This window comes from Piliocolobus tephrosceles, chromosome 4 (genome assembly GCF_002776525.5).
Source record: "Piliocolobus tephrosceles isolate RC106 chromosome 4, ASM277652v3, whole genome shotgun sequence".
In the NCBI taxonomy this organism is placed as follows: domain Eukaryota; kingdom Metazoa; phylum Chordata; class Mammalia; order Primates; family Cercopithecidae; genus Piliocolobus; species Piliocolobus tephrosceles.
In genome coordinates this window covers 84,175,698-84,203,627 of record NC_045437.1, presented here as the reverse complement: position 1 = coordinate 84,203,627, position 27,930 = coordinate 84,175,698, and the positions used below count along the sequence as shown (strand labels likewise).

Below are 27,930 nucleotides of genomic sequence, written 5' to 3'. Positions count from 1 at the left end.
TGTTAATGAAGGCTGGCGAAAGCCTACCTGCTGTGCACCACGCTCATTACTGAGCGTTCGAAGTTCATCTGAATGAGCCACACAAATCTCATGCAATGCTGCTAAATCACGGGACAGGTCCGTTCTAGAATGCTCTGTAGTGTCCGGAAGTTCAGGTACATTCTTTAAGGGAATTGTAAAATTGCATTTAGAAATACAAATCTTTTTTCTTTTTTTAAAAGTTTTTGAGACAGAGTTTCGCTCTTGTTGCCCAGGCTGGAGTGTGATGGCATGATCTCGGCTCACTGCAACCTCCGCCTCCCGGGTTCAAGCGATTCTCCTGCCTCAGCCTCCCAAGTAGCTAGGATTACAGGCGCCTGCCACCATGCCCGGCTAATTTTTTGTTAGAAATACAAATCTTTATAGTCTCGTGTGAAAATATTCTAATTGGGTATATTAGATAATTTTTTTAATTCTCAAATTTCTTAAAATTCTTAAGATTCTTATTGAAATATAAAATTCAGCATTAATGATGGTAAAATATAGACTCTGTAACCTTTGTATTTACATGAAAGCCAGATTCTCTTTTTTTCCATAGCATGACAGATGTGGTACAATATTATTGCTATTTTAAAAATAGGGTCGGGGGGTGTGGCTTCCTAACAATTAGCTTTATATCTGAAATATAGAACATATGCCAAATAGTGTAGGTTAACTGCTAATCTGGATTAAATGCAGCCTATACTTAAAATTCCTAGATGAAATTTCATTATTAAGCTCCTGTAGTTTGTCTAAGTTAATATGCATATAAGTAGGAACTGCACTATGAAAATGCAATGAGAACATGTCAAGTTAGACATTATCTGTGGACTGTGTTCAGAATACGTGCTAATATGTGGGAATAATCAGTGTTAATTATGGTACTTTCAGATAAGGTTCATAAAGTAACTTAGTCACTATAATTAAAGTTTATAGTATAGGTTGAATATCACCCAAAATGCTTGGGACTAGAAGTGTTTCAGATTTTGGAACATATGCAGTATACTTGCCAGTTGAGCATCCCAAATCCAAAAATCCAGAATTGGAAATTTTCCACATAGCATTTCCTGTTGGTGCCCAACAAGTTTTGGATTTTTTAGCATTTCAGATTTCAGATTAGGGATACTCAACCTGTACTTTATTATCAACACTAAATGGCAGTGTTATTTTAAGCCTTGGAATAACATTTAACAAAGGCTTGGATTACCAGTAAAATGGTGACAGTATTTGCTTTACACTGCTAAAAACTGCAAAACAATGTTTTCTTTGGGATAGAGAAACACGGTTATACAGGATATATTCATTCAGTGATTAAAGGATTATAGCGATGAAAGACACCATATTTGCCTTCAGAGAACTGACTCTAGTAGAAAGGACTTTAGAAAAAGTAATCATAGCAACACAGAGTTTATATATCACAGATATGCAGGGGATGCTTAGGAGGTAAAACAAAAGTTACTTTATTCACGTTTGGGGCTCGGCAAAGCTTCCTGAAGGAGATAATAATTCAAGTGGGTCTTCAAAAATAAATTTGGCTTATACAGATGGTATACAGATGGTGAAGAAATATAATAGTATTATATTTGGATTCTAAGCAGTATGAAATCCTAGATTGTGTGGCATAATTTCTCACACAGTTCCTTAAACATTATAGTAAAAATGTTTTCCAATGATCAGCTGTATCCCAGTTCACATATAGAAGCATGATGGACTTTTAGCTTGTCAATTTCACTACATAGAGCTATACCATAATTTTTCATACACTAAACTAGTGACTCACAGGCATTTCTGATTTGTTTGCCAGAAATTGTGTTCTTTTTAACTGAATCTGAATATATTAAGACAGAACATGGACACCTCAATCTCCAATCCTAGCACTCCCTAATGCCATGCCTTATACCTAGCTCTATTCACATGTACATGTGTACATGTACCTTGCTGGTTTCCCTATATATGAACTGAATTATTAATAAGTTTAGTTTAAAACTGACTCAGTACCTGAAAATCTGTACAATCATGAAAATTTAACTCTTAAAGGCAGGGTCCTAGAAATTATAAAATAACCTCATTCATAATTTTGTAATCACATTTTATTAACAAGGCCCAAATGAGGCATAGATATTCACACTGAATGAAGTGTAACACCAAATCCATGTCTTTTATTCCTAGAAAAGAAGACTTTTCAGTCTATTTACTTATTTAACCTGGTCAGAACTGTGTCATCGTCTTGCTTCAAGCCCCACATAGTAGCAGCAAAGTAAAAAAGCTAAGGAGGCAACAGAATGTCATGGCAGTCAGATGTGATAGCTTTAAAAGGATATGAAAAACAAGACGGACCCTAAAAAATGATGGAAGTAGTCTAAAAGCCACAATAATGTATGCTTTGGTTTAAGAATAAATGGTTTTAATTACAAACAAAAACGCTGTTTTTTGTTTAGGAAGGTAGACAAAAATTTGCAGGCTTTTTGTCTTTGTAGTTTTGGATAGAAAATCTTTCTAAAGATGGCTGCTTAAATGGGTTAACTTAGCTATGCCAACTCTAAGTCTTTAAAAAGTACCTAAAAACTATATACATACCCCAAGTTCATCTAAAAACATGATCATACGATGTTTGTTGCTTTTGATGAATGGATTGACACCTTCCATGTAGGGCTCCTGAAAAATAAAATGCTTCTGTTATATGCACCGGAAACAAACCACTGTTTGACCTATTAGGTTGATGCAAAAGTAATTACAGTTAACAGCAAAAACCACAGTTACTTTCACACCAAATTAATATAGCAAAACCCATACATGTAGCAATACTTCTTATAAATTAGGTGTAGCAGCAGCAACACATTCACAAGAATTAATTAAATCATATAATGACAGTATTTTCCTTCTAGTATATAAGCAAATGGCTATACTGAGGAGTATGGGCATTTTTAATGAAAGAAAATTCTGAACCCAAGCACAAATCATAACACACAGACTGGCAGACACAAATTGCTTATATATAAAATCACTCAAACATGGTCCCAAATCATAGGTTCGAATCCAGCAGAGATTACAGGGAATTAAAATACAATATAATGAAGACTGCAATAGGAAAATATCTTATTTGTAACCTGCCTCAAGATTCAGATGAATTCAAAACCTAGGCCATACATGTTAACTGCTCATCATACTAAAATCCTGACTACTTACAACTATACTATAAATAGGGAAAAGGTTAAGATTAACACACTCTTAAAAATCAGTAAGAAACTCAATGAGACAAGGACCTCAATAGGCAATTCCAAAGATAGAGACAATGAAAGTCTAACAGTAATAAAACAATGAAATACAAAATATTCTGCCTATCAAATTGGCAGAAAAGAAAAAAGTATAGTACCCACTGAGTTTTGGCAAGGCTGTGAGGAGTGACAAAAGAATCTTAAGTTGTTGACAGGAAATCTTGTAATACATAGCAAAGCCTAAAACATGTATTAGTAATTTTACTCCTAAGTTCAGCTAATAATTGAACAAGTATGAAAGGAAATGTATGTAAGGATATATGTTACAACAATAACAGGGACAAATTGGAAGCCATCTAAATATCCATTATTAAGAATAATGAGTTATCTATTTCCACATATGGCAAGAAGTCTGTCACATATTAGGTGACAAAAGCAGGAGGCATGATATGATCCCAACTGAATATTAGTCATTATCCTTAGATAGTACAGTTACATGTAGGTGTCAAAAAAAAAAAATCTTGAGTTTTAATATTTACAGTGAAGGTTTACTGTGAAATAAAATTTTTAGTGAATTTTTGTATTAAAATGTACTCATTTATTGTTTTTATGTTAAAAGTGGGAGAATTTGAGTACACTGGACCTTGAAAAATTTGTTTTCTATAATGGCTGAAGTGTTTTTTTTTAAAATTCCACTATTAAAATGTAAAATTTAAACAAGATGCTTTAAACACAAACATAGCAACGAAAATAATCTTTCACTGCTAAAAATTTCACTGAAGCCAAATTTTATCGTTTTATCATGTCAAACTTGCAGTCATAAATTACATTTTAAAGTATCAAAATGTTTTTACCTTAGCTCCAAATTCCACAAGATTTGCTAAGTTCTGCACAGATTTAGCCACTAATATTAGTGTTCTTGCAGCAATAGGAGATGGGGAATCTGGAAGAGAATTGGGCACAGCTAATGACACCAACTCCAACAGCACTTTCAGCTAAACCATTATAAATTTAGCACTTTAACATTTCTTTACTATTAAACTACTACCCATTCTTCCATTCACAACTCAGAATGTTTTTTGAAAAATGTTTTTTGAAAAAAAAATTATGATCTGTATAATTCAAAAGAACTTGAGTTAAAAGAGGAAAACTGAATATGCTTATCAGTGCTTCTAAAGGCTTGTGAAAAGGGTACTACAAAACGCAGCAATTTCCAATGGTTGATACTATTTCAGAGGACCTCAAAGCTTTACCTTTATCACTAAAAAAGACTGTCACTCCTCCCATGTTTTGTGACAGTTCACAAAGCTAATTTTGGCCTACTCAGGTTAGCAATCTGAGCAATTCCCTGCTCCCAACATTATCTGCAATCCAAATAATTCACTTAAAGCACAAGAAGCAAGATAAAATCTAGGACCTCTGCTTTATTTTGAGGAGAAAAACATGAAATTTAATAAACTTTTAAAATATTTTAAAGGGAAATCAGGAGGCATTTCCCTGTAGAACACAGATAAGTAGGATGTAAATGACAAGTATTGGTGTCTATTAAATATAAGCTCTGGAACTTAATTATTTAACAGTAAAATCCCATAGATAATCTACCTGACTGCCTAGTTTTATATAGTGTTGTCTGAGGCAAACATTCAGATAGATCTCTCCAAAAGAATTTCAAACCCTTAATCTTAATGGATTTGTAGATTTAACTACTTTAGTAGCAATAAAAGATAATTACAGAGACGTGATGGCTATATACAAGTAAAAATTAAGACATTTCCAAAACATTTTTAATACAATTTTGAGCTTCAGATTATTAAGGTAAAAATTCCAGTTCCTACTGTTTATAATTGTTCATTATTACATTCAGAGTCCCAAATACCCCTGTTATCCTTTCTTTGAAAGAAGTGTGTAACACCTGAAAGTCATCTCAAAATGGGTATATGGGTAATAAAACTGCATCAGGTTTACGGAAGTTTAAAATGGCCAATTTACACTATATAACTGGTGACTTTAAAAATCTCTAATGAGAGGAACCAGGATTGCTTTCTTCATACATACTCACAGAATACTATTCCAACTGTAGATATCATTTAATTTGATCTTGAAGATCCAGCTAGCAGCAGTCTAGCAATGGGCTAAGCAAAGCTCTTCCCAACTTGAAAAAGCCAAGTTGCAGACTATAAGAAGTTATTTATTATAAAGGTTTGAGACACAATAGCGTCAGAAAAAAAGGTGGAATGTGTGTAATCATGCCATCTCAGATTAGATATGAGATGGAAGAAAAGAAACAAAAAGAAAAAAGCCGAAGAAGCACAAGGAAGGAAGGGTGCTTTGGAGTACTTTATATATGCCAAGACTAGAACTGGATAAGAAGAGTATTCTTGTCTAACAGTGTGAAACTGTTAATTGTAAATTTTTGAATTTTGAAATTTATCAAAAGCTGATTACCTGAGATGATATTGAACATCCGTGGATTCAGGATGGCAGGACAGATGAGTCGAAGAAAAACAAAACCACTGAATGGGAGGGAAATTTTTTTTTTTTTTTTTTTTTAGAAAACATATATAATGTGTTACATTAAAACAATACATATAAAACAGAATTTTTAGTACTCATAGAACCATAAACTTCACTCTAAACCAATAAAAGAAAGCCCAGACACAGAAAGCTTTAAGAAAACAGTAAGCCAAAGCATCATATTTTAAGAATATATATATATATATCTGCTTCCTGAATGTATTACTCACTTTTCCCAATTTAGAATTTGGGTTAACTTTGGGAAAATGTTGTTCATCTGTAGTATTTACTGTCTTGCTTACTATTTATTATTCCAGGCCTAGTAGTCATGTGATACTTAAAGTAGTATCCTCGGGAACCCTAAGAATTTCTGAAATACCACAGGAGTATAAATATACTTTTTATATTATATAAGCATAATTCTGTACAATTTCAGAATTTCACACATCCTCATTTCTTAATTTATTTAAACAAAACAGCCTTAAGTTGGCTGCATTGATTTTGTTGATGATTCATATAAAAATAAGAATCCATTGCACTAGAGAAAAAGTGACTTATTGATAAATGAAAATGTCTATAATGGAACACTGGAAAGGTTTTTTTTTTTTTTTTCTTTTCTTTGAGATAGGGTTTTGTTTTTTGAGACAAAACCCTATCTCAAAGGCTTGAGTACACTGAGGCTTGAGTACAGTGGCCCGCAATCACAGCTCACTGCAACCTTGAAGCCCTGGGATCAAACAATTCTCTTGCCTCAGGCTCAGAGTAGTTAAGACTACAGGTGCACATCACCATACCTGGCTGACTTTTTTTTTTTTAAATTATTTTTGTAGAGAACAGAGTCTCAATACGGTGCCCAGGACAATTTCAAATTCCCGGCCTCAAGCAATCCTCCTGTCTTGGTCTAAACGTGTTGAGATTACAGGCTTGAGCCACCATGCCCAGCCTGGAAAACTTTTAAGGCAAGACATTAGGAATTCTAAAGTTTTTAAAAGTTACCAAATTACAAAACAATAGCAAAAGCAAAAATTATACTAACAGCTGTCTTATATTATTTTATCTGCTAATTTTATTTTGGGACAAGTTAAGTGTGAAAATGAAGCTTGCATAGATACTCCTATTCTGCCTCCTTTAGTCACTGGTAGGGAGGATATGTTGTCATGTAGATAATTTCTCTCTAATTTCCTTTTAAGAAGAATCCACACTAATAACCTCTTGTCCCATGTAAAGACAAGCATTATTTCTAAAATAATGAATTATGCAATTCCTTCTACAGATTAATAGACATAATCTATGTAAAGACAAGCATTATTCCCAAAATAATGAGTTACGCAATTCCTTCTAGACATTAATAGGCACAATCTCTGTTCTCTGTTAGAGTGGGTTACCCAATTTCTTAGCATTTACCTTTGAACATGTACCTGTTTGCTAATTTTGGGGCTCTCAGAAAGTAGTTACTTCTCAAACACCATTTATAGGAATTGTAATTTATTGGCTGGGCATGGTGGCTCATGCCTGTAATCCAACACTTTGGGAGGCCAAGGTGGGTATATTACCTGAGGCCAGGAGTTCAAGACCAGCCTGGCCAACATGGTCTAACCCCATCTCTACTAAAAATACAAAAATAGACAGGTGTGGTGCTGCATGCCTGTAATCCCAGCTACTTGGGTGGGTGAAGCACGAAAATCACTTGAACCTGGGAGGCGGGGGTCGCAGTAAGCTGAAATCACACCACTGCACTCCAGCCTGGTCAACAGAGCGATACTCTGTCTCAAAAAAACGAAGTCTTTAATTTTGGACTTCTCAAATTTACAGAATCTTGTGTAAACTTTACTTGAAAATATTGTCATAATTATACATAGTAGGTCTATGAGCCTGAAACATAACCTTGGCAAAAATGCCCTAAAACACCCTCTTGCATCAGTTCAAAATTTCCTGCTGTGTTTGCTTAACAATTATACTTGTTTGAAACTTACAAATTTATAGAACAGTTTTAATTTACATCTCACACATAACTGTGCTGGAATGTAATTCTTTTCTATTCCTCTCAATCACCATTAATGCCAAGAAAAACAGAATCTGTAGTTCTTAAATATTATGTCATATCATAACCAAGAGAAATTTTATCTGCCCCCCAAAAAAAGAAATAGAAGACCCTTGACAAAATTTAGGTTGGAGGCAGGATTAACACACATTTTCAAAACAAACTGTAATAATGGTGTTAATGGTTGTCTAATTATTTTAAATATAGCATGGCATGACAATGTATATTCTAAATAACATATTATTAGAAAACTGCTGTATTCCATGATGCTTTTGCATTAAACTTCCATTTGCCTGGAATTAGTTGGGGTATTGGTTGGAGTATGCTTAACAAAAGCAAAAGCCTACAAGTAAGACTTAAGGATATCAGATTGGGTCTTAGAAAGTTACCTTTAGTTGTGCCTTAGCCACCAGCTTCCTATATAACCTTAGTTCAACAACTTAATCTCTCCAGACAGATCTGCTTCTTCATTGGAAAGTAAGTTAGAATAATGATAATTAAGTAACCTTATATAAGCTCCCAAATTCCATGATTTGCCAAAGCAGTTCTTCCTACAGAATAATGATAATGAAGTCCCTTTATATAAGCTTCCGAATTCCATGGTTTGCCCAAACATTTCTTCCTAATTATGGTACATTGAGCAGACTGAAACACAGCTTCAGCACTACATGTTCTGGTTACAGGTTAGCTCAGAGTCACAGATTGTAATAAAGCAATTAATATCTAAATCAGTCAATTACTGCTCTTCTCTTTTAGTGCCAATCAATGTGTGTGTGTATGTATGAAGAATATGATATGAAGTTAGCTACAGATTTTAGTTGTATAACTTTTAACCTCATCCTGTAAGGGTTTAAAAATCCCCAATACTTGACTATAAATGAATGTTCATGTTTTTAGAAAATGCAAACAGTAGCTAAATCTCATAGTAACTTTAAGTTTAGGAGCCATTTGGACTTAGAAAATATGCAACAGGGCTTTGACATAAAAGCCAAAGAAAAAAAGCATTGAATTGTATATTGTTATTCTTCAGTTTTTCACAATTATCCATCTATCAGTTTGTGATTTAACAAATGAATTGATGAGCCTTACCTAACAACTCTTGTTCTCATTGTGGTATTTGTAGGCCACTTATGCTGAACAGATTTCTGTAAACACCCATAAATATATCTCAGTGTCCTGCCAAAATAACACAATCATCTCAACACAGAAAGCAAGTGAAACTACTGATCTCCTAGCAGCCGAAAGCTTAATTTACCCAAATATACCACAGTTTAATAAAACTGGCCTTTTCCCCCAAAAAAGCATTTTGCCACAGGTAATGAGACATTTAGAAGGGGTAAGGAAAACTTTATCGACTAAGTTTATCATCATCAATTTATTCAGTCAACTTCCTGACATTTACTTTAAGATACAGAGAACTAACCAGCTGCAAACTCTGGGGAGAAAGATTTAGACTTAGGTTAACTTCTGCCTGAACAAATGAGTTCACTAATACTGGAGGCCTAAAAGCATATTAACAGAGTGATTAATCTATCAAGTATAGACTAAATGGACAGACCAGATATCTTTTACAATCTCAAATCTGAAACTATAAACCTCTATTCACTCCCCAAGCTACTATACAAACCAGACATATTGGCTTGTACAAAAACAATGGGTGGTTTTATTAAGACAGTTATTTTCTTTAAATATAATTCATCTTATAAAGATTAACCGTGACTTTTCCAGAGTATAACAATATTAGGACAACAGAAAAGCTTTCACATGTTTTAGAAATAGAAACTTCTCAAGACATAGATACACAATTTCTTGTCAAATGAAAATTTCACCACTTACGGTGGAAGTATTTCTGAAGCCATGAATATTTTCTCCACAAGCTCTGAAAGTATGTTCAATAGGTGTGCTAAATTAGTGTTCACATCTTCATTTTTTTCTAACTTTGATGGACTTAACTAAAAGAAGGAATAAATCAATAGAAATGCATTGTTGGCAATGACAAATGCAAATGAATTGAGGAAAATAAGTAGTTGTAGTTTTCAAGGTTCTCTATTTTTCAGTATCTCTGTGTGTACTAATCTTTTTTCTTTGTATAAATGGGAGTCTTTAAGTAGTTTGCTCTATGGAACTCCTTCTGGTAGGTTTGTTACCATTTATTCCCAATTACCCAACTGAAAAGCAACCAGTGGTTAGTCAATTCTATTTATTTGAGGGTAAAAAAAGCTGATTAAAAGCCTTTTCTGAATGAGGCTTATTTAATGACTAATAAAAATATCAAATGTCTTAGGCAGAATCACAAACCTTTCTCACAACTTTTCCTGTAACCCTTCTGATCTAGTGTCAGCAGAGTACATTTATCTATGGAAGTCCGAATTCCGCAGCCTATCTCTAAAGTCCAGAGACTCCCCTACCCACCTGCTGCACTTCTGTGTCATCCTTATGTTAGGCCAACTATGGCATTACTCCAGATTTCCAAAATTAAATCACTGATTTCTTCCCTTCAGGTTATTAGTATGAATTGACACCTTCGTGCAGGATTAACATTTGCTAGGTTCCAGTGTCCACTGTCGAAAACAATTCCTTAAACTGATTTTTGTATCAGATCTAAAATATATATTTCTTTGTAGCTGCTTTACCATTAAAATGAGAGAATATATGTGTGAGATTCCACTTACTGTCTTAATAGTTTATTATGAATTTATACTGAAGCTTTAATAATCCTAAAAAGATGTTTTTTGTTTTAGTCAAGGTTATCTCATAATTCTCCTCTCGCAAAAAAAACCTTCAAGGACAAAGCTAGATGTAATGAAGTGCTACATAGGTCATATGATAAGTCACTAACAAAACCTTCAATGTATGTTATGCACACTTTCTGTAAGTAGTATATAGATTACTAGTGCAGTAGAGGAAATGACAAAAGTATTTTCATGAATTTCTGGTGCAACTTGATGGTTTTTAATCCCAAAATAAAGTACATCTTTTTTAAAAAGTCCATTTTGCAGAACATTTTTATAAATGTATTAGAGACAGGTATAACTGCTATGAGGAATAATTTTAGAAATTTAATATTTTTCTTAAAATGTAATTGGCTACAAATTATTACCTACTAAAACATTAAATTCTTACCTCACAAGACTGCTTGCTTTCCATTATCTTTAAAATAGAGTCTTTCAAAGCATGATGAACAAACTGTGTAGCAGTGGCTTTCATATACTGCTCCATCAAGGTGCTTGCAAGTGTTGTGGCTCGAAATAGGGTAGTGGCTTCATCTACACAAATATTTACATTAGATTATTTGTAAAGGACTGACCTAATGTGATCAAATTGGAAATTAAGTGAATTCATTTTACCTCAAAAGGAATAACCACTTAAACGTACTTTTTGCATGCAGCATTGAAGTACTAATTACAACGACATCCTGTACTTCTACAGACTTAACTCTGTAAGACTTTCATATGTATTACCTCATTAGATCATAAACAGGAGAAGGGATTAACACTGCCATGTTCATGTGGAAAAATGAAGTCTCAGAATTGTTATATGTAAGATCAGTTAGACAGCTAGTGACAAAATTAGGACCACAAATCAGCTTTCCTGCCCATTGACCCCATGCTTTGAAACTTTGGGGTTTATTTACAATTAAGGATATAACACAAAATCCCAGTTTAGATTAATTTATTAGCTTAAAACGTGTCTACTGAGTTTCAGTAAAATTTTAATGAAATACAAATGCTACGGAAAAGATAAACTCAGTGTAAAATGAGGACCACCGTTTTATCTATTCCTTGACAAATCTATATTTTGTGATGACAAGGAAATAGTTCTAAACTTTACTATTTATTTGGGGAAACTAGAAGCAAGAACTATTACTGAATCAAAGTGTTGGGGCAGGGGGTGGTGGGGGTGCTGGTGGATTATTTTGTAAGCCACTAAAAGCACTAAGTCTAGCAGCTTGGGAACTCTACCTATCTATAAAAGTTAGAAATAAAATGCAATTGACACCCAGCTTCTGTGAAATGAATAAGTAAAATTAAACAAGACCTGTAATCCCAGCACTTTGGGAGGCCGAGGCAGGCGGATCACCTGAAATCAGGAGTTCAAGACCAGCCTGGCCAACATGGTGAAACCCCGTCTCTACTAAAAAATAAAATAAAAAATTAGCCGGGTGTGGTGGCATGTGCCCATAGTCCCAGCTACTCGGGAGACTGAGGCAGAAGAATCGCTTGAACCCGAGAGGTGGAGGTTGCAGTGAGCTGAGATTGCGCCACTGCACTACAGCCTGGGCGACTGAGACTCCATCTCAAAATAAATAAATAAATAAACAAGAGAATACAATTAAATATGCCAGATAATCAAGCACTATGAACCATTGATGTAGACACAGATACCACTTTCTTGTGGCTTCTAGTACTTATCTGCCAAACTCTGCATTAGAAAATATCAGCTCCCCATAGTAACCAACATAATCAGAACTGATCTCCAGCTGCAGTTTTTAATGAGGGAAAACAGAATAACTTATTTTGCAATATAATTTTAACAATTTAGTATATTCAGAGATAGAGTCCATATACCCTTGATACAAAATCTAAACCCAGTTTCTTAAAGTATCACACTAACATAGCCATACTATACCTTCCATGCTTATTTCTCTGTCATTTAGTGTGCATAACAACAACGATTCAAGCTTTTCGTGAAGAAAAATCCTCAGTAGGATGCTGGCCAGTAGTGTTCGGTCTTGTCCACATACATGTGATAAAGCATAGACTACATGAAGTTCCTTTTGCAGTATAAGCTAAAATGACATTTTAAAAGACTGTTTAAAGTACATAGCAATAAGCATGCTCCATGAGACTAACAAGAAATATGTTCTTTCACAAGTTCTTATATTTAAAATGATGTCCCATTGAATAAATTTATTTAAAATAGAATGAATTCGTAATCTACCTATTTCTACCAAAATCACACTATAAAACAAGGTTTTAAATCTTCTCTGGTGTCAATGTGCTACTAAGCTATGAATTACTATGTTTAGCTTAATGGATTTTTTATTAAATGTTAAATGTTTCTGTTAATTCCAACAAAAACAAGACTGATAAATAACTTAATACCTCTTTAAATTCACTGTACTCTTCTTCTGGCATGATTTTTTCCATAGAGTATCGTGCTCGAACACGCAGGGACCCTGGTTCAATACCTTTTAATGGTATATGGGAGCTGAGCAGAAACCATTCATCTGTGGCATGCCCTTTCTGTAATCGGCTCAACTGGCAGCGCATAAATACTTGGGAAGAAAAACAAGCAATTATTGTCTAAAAAGATAACATGATAATTAGTCATGCAAGTAAATTTTTCTGGTGTTCAGTCTTCTCTATGGTGTTAAATGCTTTTCATTAAAGGAGTTTCCAATAACATCACAAATTCAATATTTAATTGCTTCATTCATTTACTGAATGTCTACTGTGCACTAAACTCTGATAGGTAGGGAGTATAGAGATGATTGAGATGTGGTCTTTGAGTTGCACAGAGGTCAATTTAGTCAAGAAGGCAAGAAATCAATTATGTTTCAGCATTAAGTGCTGTTAATAGTGGTGAATGCTATTCGAGTACAGATAAATAATATCTAATTCAGCCTGTGGAGGTGAAAACTCCACTTTAAACAGGTAACCCTTGAGCTGACAAGATCTGGAGGTGTAGCTAAGAAGAAAAGTAGTGAAAAAAGAAAAGAGAGCACTTCAAATATAAGGTATGGCCTTCCTTCTGTGTCATTACTGTGGGGTTTGGATTTTATCGTAAAAGTAATGGAAAACTAAAATTACTACAAAAAAATTACAGAATAAACATTTTATAGAGGAATATTCAGGCTCTGATCTGTTAATACATATCACTTCCTTCCCTAAGCCTGAGTGTTAAGAAGGTATTAACCTAATTCACCCTGATGTGAATTGGTAAATCCCACTGTCAACTGCTTTAGCAGCAGGATGGAAGGAGTTGTGCTGCTGAGGACAGGAACTGGGAGCCTTTGACTACCAGAAGTGAATAAATGACATATTCAAGTTTAAGGGAAATTTTTAAATAGAATACTTTTTTACTAATATGCTAGTGTAATCCCAGCACTTTGGGAGGCTGAGACAGGCAGATCACCTGAGGTCAGGAGTTCGAGACCAACCTGGCCAAAATAGTGAAACCCCGTCTCTACTAAAAAAAAGTACAAAGCTTAGCCAGGCATGGTGGTGGGTGCCTGTAGTCCCAGATACTCAGGAGGCTGAGGCAGGAGAATCGCTTGAACCTGTGAGGTGGAGGTTGCAGTGAGCCAAGATCATACCACTGCACTCCAGCTTGAGCAACAAGAGCAAGACTCCATCTCAAAAGAAAAAAAAGAAAAAAATGGAAAAACCTAAAAAGTAGAAAGAAGGGATGAGGGCAAGCCCTACAAAAAGACCACTGTAATCATTTTCTTATTCTTCCTATTTATTAGAGAAAGGAGGGTGGCTAGATACTTTAATCTTAATTGCTTAACAGTATGTACAGTTGAACCGTGTTGGTCTTTTTCTTTCTTAGGTATACTCTTTCTTGATAATCAATACTTTAAGATAATCAATACAATAATACAGAAAGAAACTATCTCAAATTATACTACGTGCATTTCTGATTTTTTTAAATTTCTATTTCAAGACTATTTCATTGTGAATTTTAAAAGTATATAAAACATGCTTTCTCTATTTTAGAAAGTTTCTGTATCAACTTACAGATATCAGGATCTTTGCTTTTCTTTGTTTTATTACTAAGAGTTATTTCAAATCTGTTGATGTCAGGAGGAAGATCACTAAAGGAGCAAGGAGAAAAAGAATTAACAAAATGATTTGGCATCAAACTACCTTATTTCTTTAGTTCTAGTATCAAATAAACCCCCATTTCTGCCAAAAAAAAAAAAAAAAAAAGTGAGTGTGCTAGACCTAAAACCAGATTCACAACGTATTTTATTATTTGGTATACAGAAGACACGCAAATTACACACTTTTCCTACCATCTTTAACCTCCTAAACTAATAATTCATTCAAATAAGTACTGGAAACCTTAGTAAACATTTTGTATGTGTGGGTTAGTAAAGTTTTTTGACTTGCTAATAATTCATGTTAATAACTAAGTGGAAAAACCAAGGGCATAGCACTTCACAAATAAAGGTAAACAAATACAACAGAAAAGAAAAAATATATAGCTATTAGGACACCTGGATATAGTACCTTGTTCTGATGGTTTAGAGACCAAAAAAATAGAAAGAAACGCAATATGGTAAAAGAAAATGATTAATGTAATGATAAAATAAGACTTACTCAAAGACAAACTCTTCTGACCACACTGGGTTTTGCCCTTCCCTTGCATGAGTTTTTGCTACTTGCACACTATTCAGGTAGATGTTACAATATGGATTAGTAAAATGTTTTACTGGGAGTTTATGGGCTTCTTCAATATGTAAAACAAGGCTGCTGACCTAAAAAAAAAAAAAAAAATTATTACCCCAGGTTTCTAGAATTGCACATTTCAAAAGCAATTACTCTAAGATACAAAGCCAAAAATAATGACTTATTTTCCCCTTTTTTCAGAAAATATGAGCTTTGGTTATATTTTTCCTTTATATATGACATACTTAAAACATTCAAACATTTAAAATAATTCTTCCCACCTAAAAAGATAAAACAATGCAATTTTATTTTACAAGTTATTTCTCCCATATATATCTTGGAGAAATAATGAAATACATCTTTTCTACCATAAAACAATGATAAAGAGAAAATGAAGTTAAAAAGAAAATTCTTTACTAATGTAAGTAAACAACTGTCACTACTCAAATCGAAATCCCATATGTTATATAATATTTATCTGGAAGATTCTATTTCTATAGAAGAGTTCCACAGCTAAACATTTTTAAAATACTGACCTTACCTTCTTATTTCACAGGAAAGGATACAAACCTAAAGAAACTAAGTTACTTGTCAGTTTGGATGCCAAAACTTAGATCATCTACCTTCTAGTATCAGGTCCTCTTTCTCTCTTGCCATATACTACTTATGTGGCCTTGGACAAATCTGTCCCTCTAAGCCTCATCTTTCTAATATGTAAGTATAAAGTCTACACTACAGGTTGTAATAAGGATTACAAACTAGTTATCCCTCAGTATCTGTGGGGGACTGATTTCAAGACCCTCCACCTCTCTCTCCTGGCAGATAACAAAGCCCAAGATGCTCAAGTTCCATATAGAAAATGATGTAGTATCTGCATAAAATCTATGCATGCCCTCCTGTATGCTGTAAATCATCTCTAGATTACTTGTAATACTTAATACAATGTGAATGCTATGTACATAGTTGTTACACTGTATCTTTTTATTGTATTTTTTTCTGAATATTTTTGACCCATGGTTGGTAGATTACAGTGATGCAGAACCCATGAATAGAAAGGGCCAACTGTATATGTAAATCACGAAATCTCACTGCCCACTGATACATAAAAAGTGTTTGAGATGTTAGCTATGATTATGTTAAACCTGCAAATGTCAGTTTAATGGCTCAGGTTTCATACAAAATACAACTTGCTCTTATTTGCAAAAATCCAATCTGATTTTTGATAGCTTACAAAATGTTACAATGTTATGAAGACATGGCGATTGTGTGTCTACTTAAATTTCCCTGGCGAAGAGCCAGACTTTGGGTTACAGGGACCATTTAGTCACCTAAATGTCAACCATTATCCACTCCCAGTAGAACAGTATGTTAATCACTCAGTTTATCAGATATTCACATGAAGAGAACAGGAGACACTTTGGTCAGTAAATATTGTACTCAACTTTCTTTAAAACCTCGAGAATGTCAAGATTTGCCTAACTTCTTCCAATTATATAGGGATTACTATAAAGAAAAAAGCCAAGAAATGGAGGTTATAAAGTTACCCTTGTAAAGGCAAAAAAGAGAAAGCCTAGCTTAACTCTCCACAAATCAAAGTATAGGGCATGTTACAGTTTCAAATAAGATTAAATATTTCCTAAGAGTTAAGCAGTAGGTTTTAAAAGCTGTTCTTCAAAATGAAAATCCCAGAAAAGTTTACTGGGATTTGTGCCATAAATCTGATGATCTTTTCAATGTTCTACTTTTCTGAAAAAGGCCAAAATAATTTTTTAAAGGAAAATTAAGTGCCCAACAGAACAGTTTCTGCTGTGTTGGTTTAGTACTGTTATTTAAAGTGGAAGAATATCTTATGTTTTTAACAGTTGGCATTTTGGACTAAGAAAGAACATTCTCTTTCATAAAGAAGTAACATTTTCCTGCTACTAAAGCAAGTGGCAGCATGGCTTAACCCCTCCTAAGATATGATGTCCAAAACAGTTCAGATAAAAATAAAAAGAGCGAAGCGTTAGAGCAAACTGTGACAATTAAAAATCAAAGAAAATTAAGCTTCACCTGACGAAGGCGTTTATTGGATGTCCCTGGACTACTTTTCCGTAAATTGCAAAATGCCTGCAGACCTTTCATCCAATCCTACAAAGAAAAAAAGCATTTCAAAGAAATATACACTAGTTTATTTGGTTTCCAAATCATCAGTTAGGTTTTTTTTTTTTTTTTTTTTTTTTCAAAGTCAACAATTCCTTCCTTCTCTAGACTGCCATTTTGATTCTCGGACTATATTGCACTTCATAACAATAACCAATAATATCAATAAAACAACCAAAACAGTTGTAATTCTGTATAAATCTTTATTTGAATTTATGTATTAAACACATCGAGTGGCCATTAATTAGCCAAAAAATCAAATTTACATGAAAGAAACTGTTTCTCCCAAACATACTACCTTGGGGAAGTTAACTGTCAAGTATAATTAAGCTGTTACACTTGAGGAAGGCTTAGGTGGAATTTAACTTGATACATTTTTTGAGAAGGGGAGAGGGCTGATTGTAAAACCAACTGATAACGTGATGACTGATCCCATGACAAGCATGCTAATCTATACTTTAGGCCATGATACAGGTAGAAATGTATAAGGGGATTTGGGTTATTTTTAAGCTTTTAAATATAACATTAGATTTTTAAAATCATTTTAGCCTAATATTCAAATCAAATTGCAGCCATATTTTTTAAATGTTTATCTAGTGCTTTGGGGGAAAGGAGAGAACTAAGGTTTATTAAAAATAAATCTAAATATTCACTTTGGTTTTTACATGTTTCTGGAAAGCTGTGTTCTATTGCTTTATTCAATTATGTCTTTAGTTTGTTGGCTATTTCAGTGAAGCTGAAGTACAGCAAATTAAAACCAAATCAGTTACCATAGCTTTTTGAAATAGAAGAGAATAACCAGAGACCCCCACAGCCCAACAAATCGACAAAAACTGGACCCCCACAGCCCAACAAATCGACAAATACCATTTATGGAAATATATAAATATTATGTATAAATACATTTAAAACATATTCTAAGTCAGGCTGCAAAACATGCTGAAGTGTCACTATGGTATGTGACACATTTTTATTCAGAAAGATGGACGATGGTAAAATAATTAGAAAATAGGATGCTGAAGTTTAAATTTCTAACTCAATTTCTAACATTTAAAAAAATCATGTAAGTTACCAAAATGTTTTGAGCCCTACCTTTCTCATCTAAAAATTAGGGATACATAGCCATAAAATTTTATGTGCATTACATGTGAAATGAGCATTTAAATGAGATATTTTATAAAGATGTGAAATATGACATTCAGTTACAAGCTACAAAACACAGTGGCTCATTCAAGTTTATTCTGTGAGTCTCATGCTAGGATCCAGTTTTAAGGGCATCTTCCTCATATCTAGGGTTGGCAAATCATATTTCCAACACCCACTTTCACTTCTTAACCACGTTTAAGTTCCTTCATTAGAGTATAAGCTGAAATTTAGCCATTATTTGTGTAAAATACAACCATATACCCCAGAAGTATTAGGGTTCAAAGAAAGCAAAAAAAAATTTTAAGAGACAGTGTCTCAGTCTGTTGCCTAGGCTAAGGTACACTGTCTCAATCTTACTCACGGTAACTCAAACTCCTGTGCTAATGCAATCTTCCTGCCTCATTCTATCCAGTGGCTGGGACTACAGGCATAAGCCAGAACACCCAGCTAATTTTTTACTTTTGTTATAGAGGTGGTGTCTCCGTTTGCTGCAAAATATTTTTTAAAGAGTTTTTTTCTTTACTATTATTTCTTCACAAAATTACTTAATAGAAGCTGTAAGAAGGACACTGCACATGGATCAATAGCTAATCTAAAGTAGACATTATATCTAGACTTGGCTTGGAGAATAGATTCCTAAACTCTCTTTCCTTGTGTTGACTGACTTTTATTTTCAGACATGGAGTTCAACCAGTGAAGAATAATAATTAATGCCTGTTAGCAAAACTAACTGGCTTACCTTTGGATTGTACTGAGATTATCTATAGCCTTTATGCAGAGAGGATTTTAAATGAGCATTCTCAGTTGGACTCAACATCATAGAGTATTTAAAGGTCAATTTAAAATGCAGTTTTCATTCCTAATAACCCTTCACTGTGTTTGTTTCTGCATTTCTTTCAGAAAACTTTTTACATATGAAATCTCTTTCCTTAAAATAAGAGATGATTAGATTTCAGGGCTTCTGTCACTTTATCTTGAATGCAATCGTTTTCTATTCCAGTTAATAAGAAAACATGGGCTCACATAAAAGTTTACAGTAGTTGAAGAAACAGTACTCTTACCTCTGCTTGTTCTGGAGTTTCTCCCGCAAAGTAAAAGATGTAATGTTCTTCACTAAAGTGCTGAACTACTATCTGAAAACAGTTTGGCCTTTAAAATAAAAACAAAAATTATTAGGAAGCTTAACAAAAAGCAGCAAAATATTTATACCAGCTTCCAAAACACAATAAATAACATAAAATTATAATTCTTAGAGAAATAATACTCCACTGTACTAGATCATTACTAAAAACAAGTCAGCTGTATATATTTTAGAAAACTTTATGTCAGCACTATTAAAATTTTATCAGTGTTTCAAAGTGTAAACTAAAGCAATTTCAATTAATTGTAAAAGACATTAGAAATAAAGTTACAAACAAATTGAAGCTGAATTGCTACAACTACACACAGCTAATCTGAAAAGCTTTATATGCACTGGAAAAAGACTAGAAATGTTCTTAGACCAAAAATGTTCTAAGTAATTATCTCTAAGGAGATTGCAGGTGATTCTATATTTTCAAATTTTTCTAAACTGATCATTTTTCTTCACCTGTTGAAATGGAAACATCATCTCCTCATACATACGCTGTTCTAGAGTTTAAGTGAACAGCTGTGTACAACAAATGTTCCTGTCTTCTTTTAGTATTATTATAAATCATTTGATATCACTTTTGAAAATATGCTATCTTTCCAACTAGACTTGAAAACATTGATAAAATCTTTACTAAGGGCCTGCATGTTTTTGGAACTCAATAAATGTTACTTCTATTTCCTGCTTTAAACAAAGATTTTATATCATGCTAATATTAGGAAGCCATAGCAAAAATACAGAGGACAGGCTTAACACTTATTAAAGATAAAGACTATCTTTTCATGCTTTGTGAATGTCCTAAAAATAATCATGGAAAATAGAAACTGGAAACTCCCAATTGTAAATATTGCCTGTATCAGACTAACCATCCTAGTTGGATGAAATTTAAAATATTAATACAGAACAAAAAAAACAACTGTTTTTGAAAGCAATGGAGAACAACCAAAGCAGCTAAGATTTGAGGAGCCAAGATCATACTATAATGAACCCAACATTCTCCACAGCTTTTCCATTCAAGGCAGTTGCCAATTCCTAAGCTGTGTAGCTGAGACGCTAAGCAGAAAATAGTAGCTAAAAGGCTAAAAAACTAACTACAAATCCAGTAGTTTGACAGTGCTGGAAGGGGAAAAAAAATGAATTTCAGGCTTTCCACTGAGACCCCTGAAGGGCTATGCCTTCATGATTAAGGGCAAACCAGAAATAGAACAGCCTTTACAAGATGTACTATCCCTATACCATCCGTAAGAACAATTCTTTCTGGACACAGTAACATTATTATCCATAGTTTCCACAGTTTTTCATGTACAATGTTTACCATTCAATCAAAGTAAGTAGACACTACAGGCATCAGGATTAAATGGCTAAAAGTTAAGACAAAAAACCAGAAAGACATACATATAATCCAGATACTGAAGACAGACAAGACTTTCAAGTAATTATAATTAAAATGTTTAAGAAAATAGGTAACAAGAATTTTGCCAGAAACTAGATCTTTTAAAAAATGGAAATTCTAAATTGAAAAAAATGTAATAAAATGAAGTCCTGAAAAAGTGGATTTAACTGCAGAATGGAAGATTGAACTGAAAGACCAGAAGAAAATATATAGCTTGGTACAGAGGAAAAAAGGATGAAAAACATAGAAAACAGCATGGGAAATAGTGCAACTTTTTTTTAACAGGACTCCAAGAAGAAAAAAGAGTGTGGCAGAACAACTGTTTAAATTAGACACTAGCCATTTAAATAGATACCAACACCAAGAGTTTTCTAAAACTGACAAAGAACATCAGGTCTCAGGTTGAAGAAGCACTACAAACCTAAGGATATATATTTTTTTAATTTACAGTAGGTACATTTTGATTTTACTGCTAAAAATTTTTTAAGGAAATATCTCAAAGCATCCAGAGAAAGTTGTGTGAGATACATTACCTCTAAGAGAAAAGACAAAGATATATTACCTCTAAAACAGAAACAATTTGAATGACAACGAAAATGCTGGAAGGCAGAAAACCATCTTTAAAATGTCAAAATAACTGCCAATCTTAAATGTAATATCCAGCAAAACATTTTCATAAATAAATGTAAAGCAATAAATAATACCATGGTGAGATCCAGCTATGAAAAGATGGTGTTAAAATTAATTACCACATGGATATTCACTAGAATAACTTTATATCACTAAGACATCTTTCTACTTGTGCTTCTGAAATGGTTAATATTTAAAGTAATGCAGTATTAAAAGTTAGAAGTGTAATACAAGGAAATAGAGTGCTTAGAGATCTCTTAATATTGAAAATAATCTGGAAAAATTGCACAGCTGTGAAACTAAAGCCATGCAAGAAAACAGCATTGCCATCCAACATTCGTTCAGCATCAGGCTGAGCATGCACACGAATCACCTACTGCAGAAGGCAGTAGGTTTTAATGTGAAAATGTTAACTTTCACATTAGTCTTCATCTAAATGCTAAAGGTCAGCGTATCAGGTTCTATGTGTACACAAAGCAGGAAATGTTCAATGTCTGGCATTAATTTGATAATAAAGAAAAAGATGTTAACATTCATCTATAATTTCCCCTTTTGTCCTCTGGTATTTGCATCCTATGGTAATACATAATTTATCAACCTATTTTTCTACTTGTCCTATTATATGGTACAGATGTCTTCTCATTTCCTTGAAATGTACTTTGTTAAAGCTATTTGCCTTGGCATTCAGTCTTTCTCACTAAGTGCTTCTCTATTTCACAGGAAGGCACACATTTTAAAAAAATAATTGATGGTAAACTAGCGTACTTTGAAAAAAAAATTTTTATTGTTTTTGGTTTAGTTTTGAGACAGGGTCTCACTCTGCCATGGGTGTAGTGGTACAGTCAGCTCACTGCAACATCCACCTCCTGGGCTCAGACAATCCTCATACCTCAGTCTCCTCAGTAGCTGGGACCACAGGTGCGCAACACCACACCTGGCTAATTTTTTAATTTTTTAAAGAAATGGGGTTTCGCCTTGTAGGCCCAGGCTGGTCTCCAACCCCTGGGCTCAAGTGATCAGCCCACTTTGGGCCCCCAAAGTGCTGGGATTACAGGCGTGAGCCACTGTGCCCAACCTTAAAAGAAAAACCTGTTTTCTAAATGAGAGACTTGAGTTTAGTTCTCATGAACATAACTTTTTCATACTAGGTTTCAGACTTGGTATCATTAAATATAATTCATGACAAAGACTTTTTTTAATGTCTTCATATTCTTTTAAGTCACCTTCACCAAGAAACTGCACAAGAAACAAGTTACAACTTCATAGCAAGTGATAAAAGTATATTTATTGCTTTTCCCCATACCAGACAGAAACTCCTTTCTTGTTACTAACCAGAATAGGAATCATTCAGAATCTTCAACTTGTACTTCAAGGATCTGATCCTTCTTTTTACTCTAGCAGTTCTTTCTCTTTTACTGTCAAGTGTAATGTGGACCTTTCTTTTGATTGTGCCAACAGATTTCCAATCTAACTGCATCTGTTCATGTAAACTAATGCTAAAGCTTTTCTTCAGTCTTATAGATATTGCTATATTCCTCTTAATACTTCCTTAAGATTCATATAATTCCAGTTGTAAGTATCACTAGTGAAACATTTTTAACTTCATTTTTCCCGGGTTGAATTTCTGCCTTAAATCCATAAACTGTCAAAACACGTATCTTTTTGTATTGTACATATAATTTGATGAAGTTTACTCATTCTTCAGTAAACCTGCAAAATGAGAATCATTCCCCAAAAGTTTTTCTCCTGTAATCATAAACTTTTATCAAAACTTTTCTTTTGGACAGCTAACATACTTCAGCATCCAACAGTAGGTATTTTGATTCCACTTCTCACATAAAACTGAAAACACATGCAACTAAAGCAGCTTAGATTTTATTACAGCCTCCATTTCATTCTATTATTTAATATGGAATTCAGGTCTACAGACAAACATATATATAATCTTGACATGAAATCTTTAAATGTTCCTATCATGAAGGCTCATCATCAGTCATTAACTAGCATTTCCATAGGACCTTCGCTGTTTCAAAGTATTAAAGGAATACATTTAACAAATGTATTTCTTTCGGGGCCTAGGAAGTGAGTTAACATTTTTTAAATTATTTTTCATCTTATGAGTCTAATGATTTGCCAATGTTAGTCACTAAATTGCCCTTATTGGGGGAAAATTAATATCGGTACATTAAGGCTAATTATAAAGTAGTAAAAATGAAAAATATATCAAATTTATTATGTTCTTTTCAAGAACCTCCTTATATATTTTACAATGATAATTACAACAATTTTAACTTTCCTGTTAATTGAAAGAAATGTAAGAAACAAAATGAGACATTTCTGCTTGAACATAAAAAGTAGCTTCATGATGATTAACAAGCTGTGAATAAAGTAATATTCAGAGTACCTGGATGATTGAACAAGAAAGTAGGAAGTACTGAAGTATAGCCACTATGAAAAGCTCTCTGTCTCCAAGTGTTATGCACCAATTCTTTTGCCCCAATAAAATAATGAATTGGAGCAGTTTATACAGGGATCATATGATTTCAAGTGTTATAATTTTTGAATAACATCTGTTAAATACTTATACTACAATAGGATTTTACAACCACTAGTATCTCAAGGGACACCTACACTGATTAATGGAACACTGGTTAGGAAGCTGTGCTTAACTATCCAAATAAATTCATACCCATCCTCCAAGAATCAAGAACCACCTATTTCATATTACTGATCTCAATGAAGTTGTTCCCAAAATATCATCCGACTTTTACTGTTTTAATTGTTTTCACGATAATAAACTACATTTAGTGGTGAATAGTGTCGTCTCTCCAACATCCATTTCACCCATACATATGGTAAGTAGAGCAGCCTCACTATTTGGATGAGATCACTTCTAGCAACAGATCTGGACACAAAAGGGCCTCCTCATTTTATCGGGATAATCCCATTCCTTTTGCTACCTCAGGTAACCTAGAACTAAAAATTGGTTGAGAGGTGGCTCAACAGAATATTTTCAAGATTTTTAATAATTATGGGAGTGAATGCTTACAGCCCTTTCTCTGGTGCTGTTTGCCACCTTGCTACTATGTACGGAATTGGTTTGAGGAAGGATTCAACCCACAAGAAGGGTGTAGAGTAGAACTAAAGAGAAAAGCCAGAGACCCGAATCAACCACATTTGAAGGCTAAGATTCTCAGGTTCTGAAAAAGGGGCAGAAAAATCTCAAGAAATTCTGTCTCGCCCAATCTTTGTATTTTTTGGGACAACTCTTTATGAGGTATCAGAGAGTATTCAAGGAAAAAAAAAAAAAAAAAGGGTATCTTTGTAAAATGAATTTATGAAGTAGTTCATACTATTTTAGAGATTCACAATATAAACACTAGCTAAGAATACAAAAAGCCTTGCTATATATAAGTAAAACTATTTGTTCAATCAGCATTCCCCAAACCTATCTGATCATTTTAAAAAACTGTCAAAATCACAAATAACACTAATGTGATCTCCTAAACACACTCTGAAAAAAGAAATGACAAGGCTATATATTTTACAGGTATTTCTCTTAAGAGAAACATTTCAACAGGATAAAACATAGATTTGCCTCACAGAAATGCCATCCTGCAGCAGAAAAACAAGCTGTTGAAACATTTGTTTTAACTGCCTTTTCTCTAATTGTAATAATAGGTAATAAAAGTGATAAGTACATCTAAAAAGACTGGGATGGATTACTGATAATACTAATGGTGAAAGGTAAAAGGCCGTTGTTCTTGAGCAAAAAAATCCAGATGTAATCAAGAGCTGGATTTGTCCTCTGATGTTTAGGATTCAGCTTATGCATTTATATTCATTTTTTTAAAACCAAGAAATCAATGTAAGAAGAACTGTTTTTTTTTAATTTCAAATATATTTTTCCTATCAAGACAATTTTAAGATTATTTTTTAACGTTAACTTTTCTCAAGAACTTGCTTACAGAGTTAATAGCAGAATTGAGTGCACCTAGTACTCTTGGGTACACTGAGTTAAAGCATGTGAAAAAAACAGAGGAAAGATGACAAAGACTCAAAATCAATCACTCAAAAGATTGCTGGTGGGGGCAGGGAGAAACATGCCTTATACTACAGGAAATGTCATGCCAAAGATTTCTATGCAATACAATGGAGTAGGCTTTATGCATATGTTAGTCTAAAATTAAGCAAGGAAGGCAAAAATTACCTAGAAAGTACATCTACTACTGTTAGAAGATGATTTTAGGGCTCTCAAAATTGGTTTGCTTTGTTTATACCCACTATTTTATTACTAAGACAATCCCGGAAGAAAAATAGGAAACCAGTCTCTTACCTGCCAAAGAGACTATCGTGAACGACATAGACAGAACATACACTGAGATCTATTAATCCTTTTGGTTTGGTAGCTCGTTTTTCGCTTTCAAAATAAATAAGCTGGGCATCACTACCCTCTAAGATAAAATATAAATTTTTCCAACGTTTTCCTTTGCCTGTTTAAAAAAAAAGAAAATTGTTTTCTCTTAGCCAAATAATTGTGAAATCCTACATATTATTAAAATTAGTGTTTCTAAAAATATGAATCAATTTTTATTCCAAAGCTTATATAATATGCCAATTCTTACATAATGAGAAAATGCCTATAACAAATGTATATAAAAATGCCTTTTGTTACATTACTTGTTTTAATCACAGAGTAAATGCTGAGAATACTTCGTATCTTCAGAGATTTCATCTAAAGCACACCCCCCCACCCACAATTCCCCAACATGTCTTTATGTCAAATTGAGGTAAATCTGTAAAATATCAATACTATCAATGTGCCATGTGCCATAAGGAGTTCCTCAAAAAAAAAAAAAAAGAGAGAAAGAAAAAGAAACCACGGGCTGAAGAAACATTCTGGTTGAAAATATAGACTTTTAATATACCTACACTCTAAATTTTGAAGAATGCTTATATATGGGCTCTAAACAAGTGTCAGTTACTAATAACTCATGTCAAAACTTATTAAATATATATCACAATAAGTTCAGAGCTCCATATTTACAACATCTCTATCAAATGGGTTAATGATGAAAGTCTGAACTTACCCTTTTTCAGAAGATAACCTTTCTTAACAATATTTTTATAGAAGGCATCCTTTGTTTTACGACGGATGGTATTATAAATTTCCTTGCCATCCACTGCGTCATTGAGTACTTGTTCTTGATCCTGAATTTTAAAAAACATTAAAATTATTTCGTACATTCTTGATGGAAATGAAGTAAAAATCTATAAAATTACCAATTAAAAGCCAAAGTGCTTAAAATACCAAAATCTAGATATACATAACACATAAATGATTTTTTGCTTTCCAAAGAAATTCTCAGAAATGTTTCCTTATAATTTCGAAGAACACAGACAACGTTCACAGAAAGATTTCCTTGCCAATCCCAACTAATAAGTTGTCTGTTTCCATGGATACCTAATAAACTATTTTCAAATATAGTCAGTTATATTTTACAGCAAATAATGTTTTAAAAACATAAACTTGTCACAGCATAACTGGTAAATCAGGACCCAATATAAGCATAAAGCAAATTCATGTTTGCTTATGCACAGTTGTGTCTGTGAGAAATGCTAGGTGAATACAGAAAACAGTACCCAGGTGAACTAAGACATGAGAATGAACAAAACATACACACTTCGAATACCTAACAGTTCCCTCAATCCACTAAGTGTGTCACATGCCACACCCATGCATCTGCAGCTGGTGTTATAACCCTGATTTCAGATAATCCTCCTCTGCCAATCTGCAACATTCCCACACTTCAACCCTACCAATGGCCATTTCCACGTGTAAACTTAAGGTCTTTCTTCAAGGTAAAGTGCCGTATTTATTGTAGTATGTACATATTTATTAAAAAGAAAACATAAAATTAAGCAACATATTAGGTTCTTTCTTAATGTATCACTGATGAAATTTCTAAGTGTTACACCCTTAACCTCACTTTTCCCAAAAGCCCTGTGGTTTTGATGGCCTGATTTTGCATAATGCTATGATTTTTAGGAATGTATATGTTACATTATAGCAGAACTTACATTAATTACTAAATCTCCTGAGTAAAAGAATTTATCAGGATGCCTTTATCATGATCTTTCCAGAATGAATGAATCTTCAATTTCACTATTAAGGTCAGTTGGATTGTTTTAGTTTTTTGGTTTCCTTTTTGAGTAGCTCTTAACTATTTTGCAAGGATTAGTATTTTATGACTTTTAGTCCATCTTACAAACTTCATGGGTCCACTCAATCCTCTTATAAATCT

General features: G+C 33.5%; 2 protein-coding genes across 4 annotated transcripts in view; one reads left to right on the top strand and one right to left on the bottom strand.

The window, feature by feature from the left end:
* Positions 1-13,203, top strand: part of CCNH (cyclin H) — a 36,483-nt gene extending 23,280 nt beyond the window's left edge. For both annotated transcript variants that reach the window (XR_002732169.3, XR_003309434.2), the window contains one exon: positions 12,941-13,203. The gene's annotated coding sequence lies outside the window, so the exon portion shown is untranslated. The remainder of the gene's footprint in view (positions 1-12,940) is intronic.
* RASA1 (RAS p21 protein activator 1) overlaps positions 1-27,930 on the bottom strand; it is a 127,618-nt gene that overhangs the window by 2,301 nt on the left and 97,387 nt on the right. Inside the window, exons 10-24 of one of the 2 annotated variants that reach the window (XM_023215007.3) lie at positions 26,716-26,836; positions 25,962-26,118; positions 19,535-19,622; positions 17,238-17,315; positions 15,117-15,274; positions 14,532-14,608; positions 12,894-13,066; positions 12,418-12,577; positions 10,912-11,054; positions 9,625-9,740; positions 8,878-8,964; positions 5,679-5,746; positions 4,088-4,176; positions 2,596-2,673; positions 28-162 (exon numbers count right to left, since the gene is read on the bottom strand). In XM_023215007.3, coding sequence (XP_023070775.2) covers positions 28-162; positions 2,596-2,673; positions 4,088-4,176; positions 5,679-5,746; positions 8,878-8,964; positions 9,625-9,740; positions 10,912-11,054; positions 12,418-12,577; positions 12,894-13,066; positions 14,532-14,608; positions 15,117-15,274; positions 17,238-17,315; positions 19,535-19,622; positions 25,962-26,118; positions 26,716-26,836 — 1,728 coding nt within the window. The remainder of the gene's footprint in view (positions 1-27; positions 163-2,595; positions 2,674-4,087; positions 4,177-5,678; positions 5,747-8,877; positions 8,965-9,624; positions 9,741-10,911; positions 11,055-12,417; positions 12,578-12,893; positions 13,067-14,531; positions 14,609-15,116; positions 15,275-17,237; positions 17,316-19,534; positions 19,623-25,961; positions 26,119-26,715; positions 26,837-27,930) is intronic. The other variant, XM_023215008.2, reaches the window with a different exon arrangement.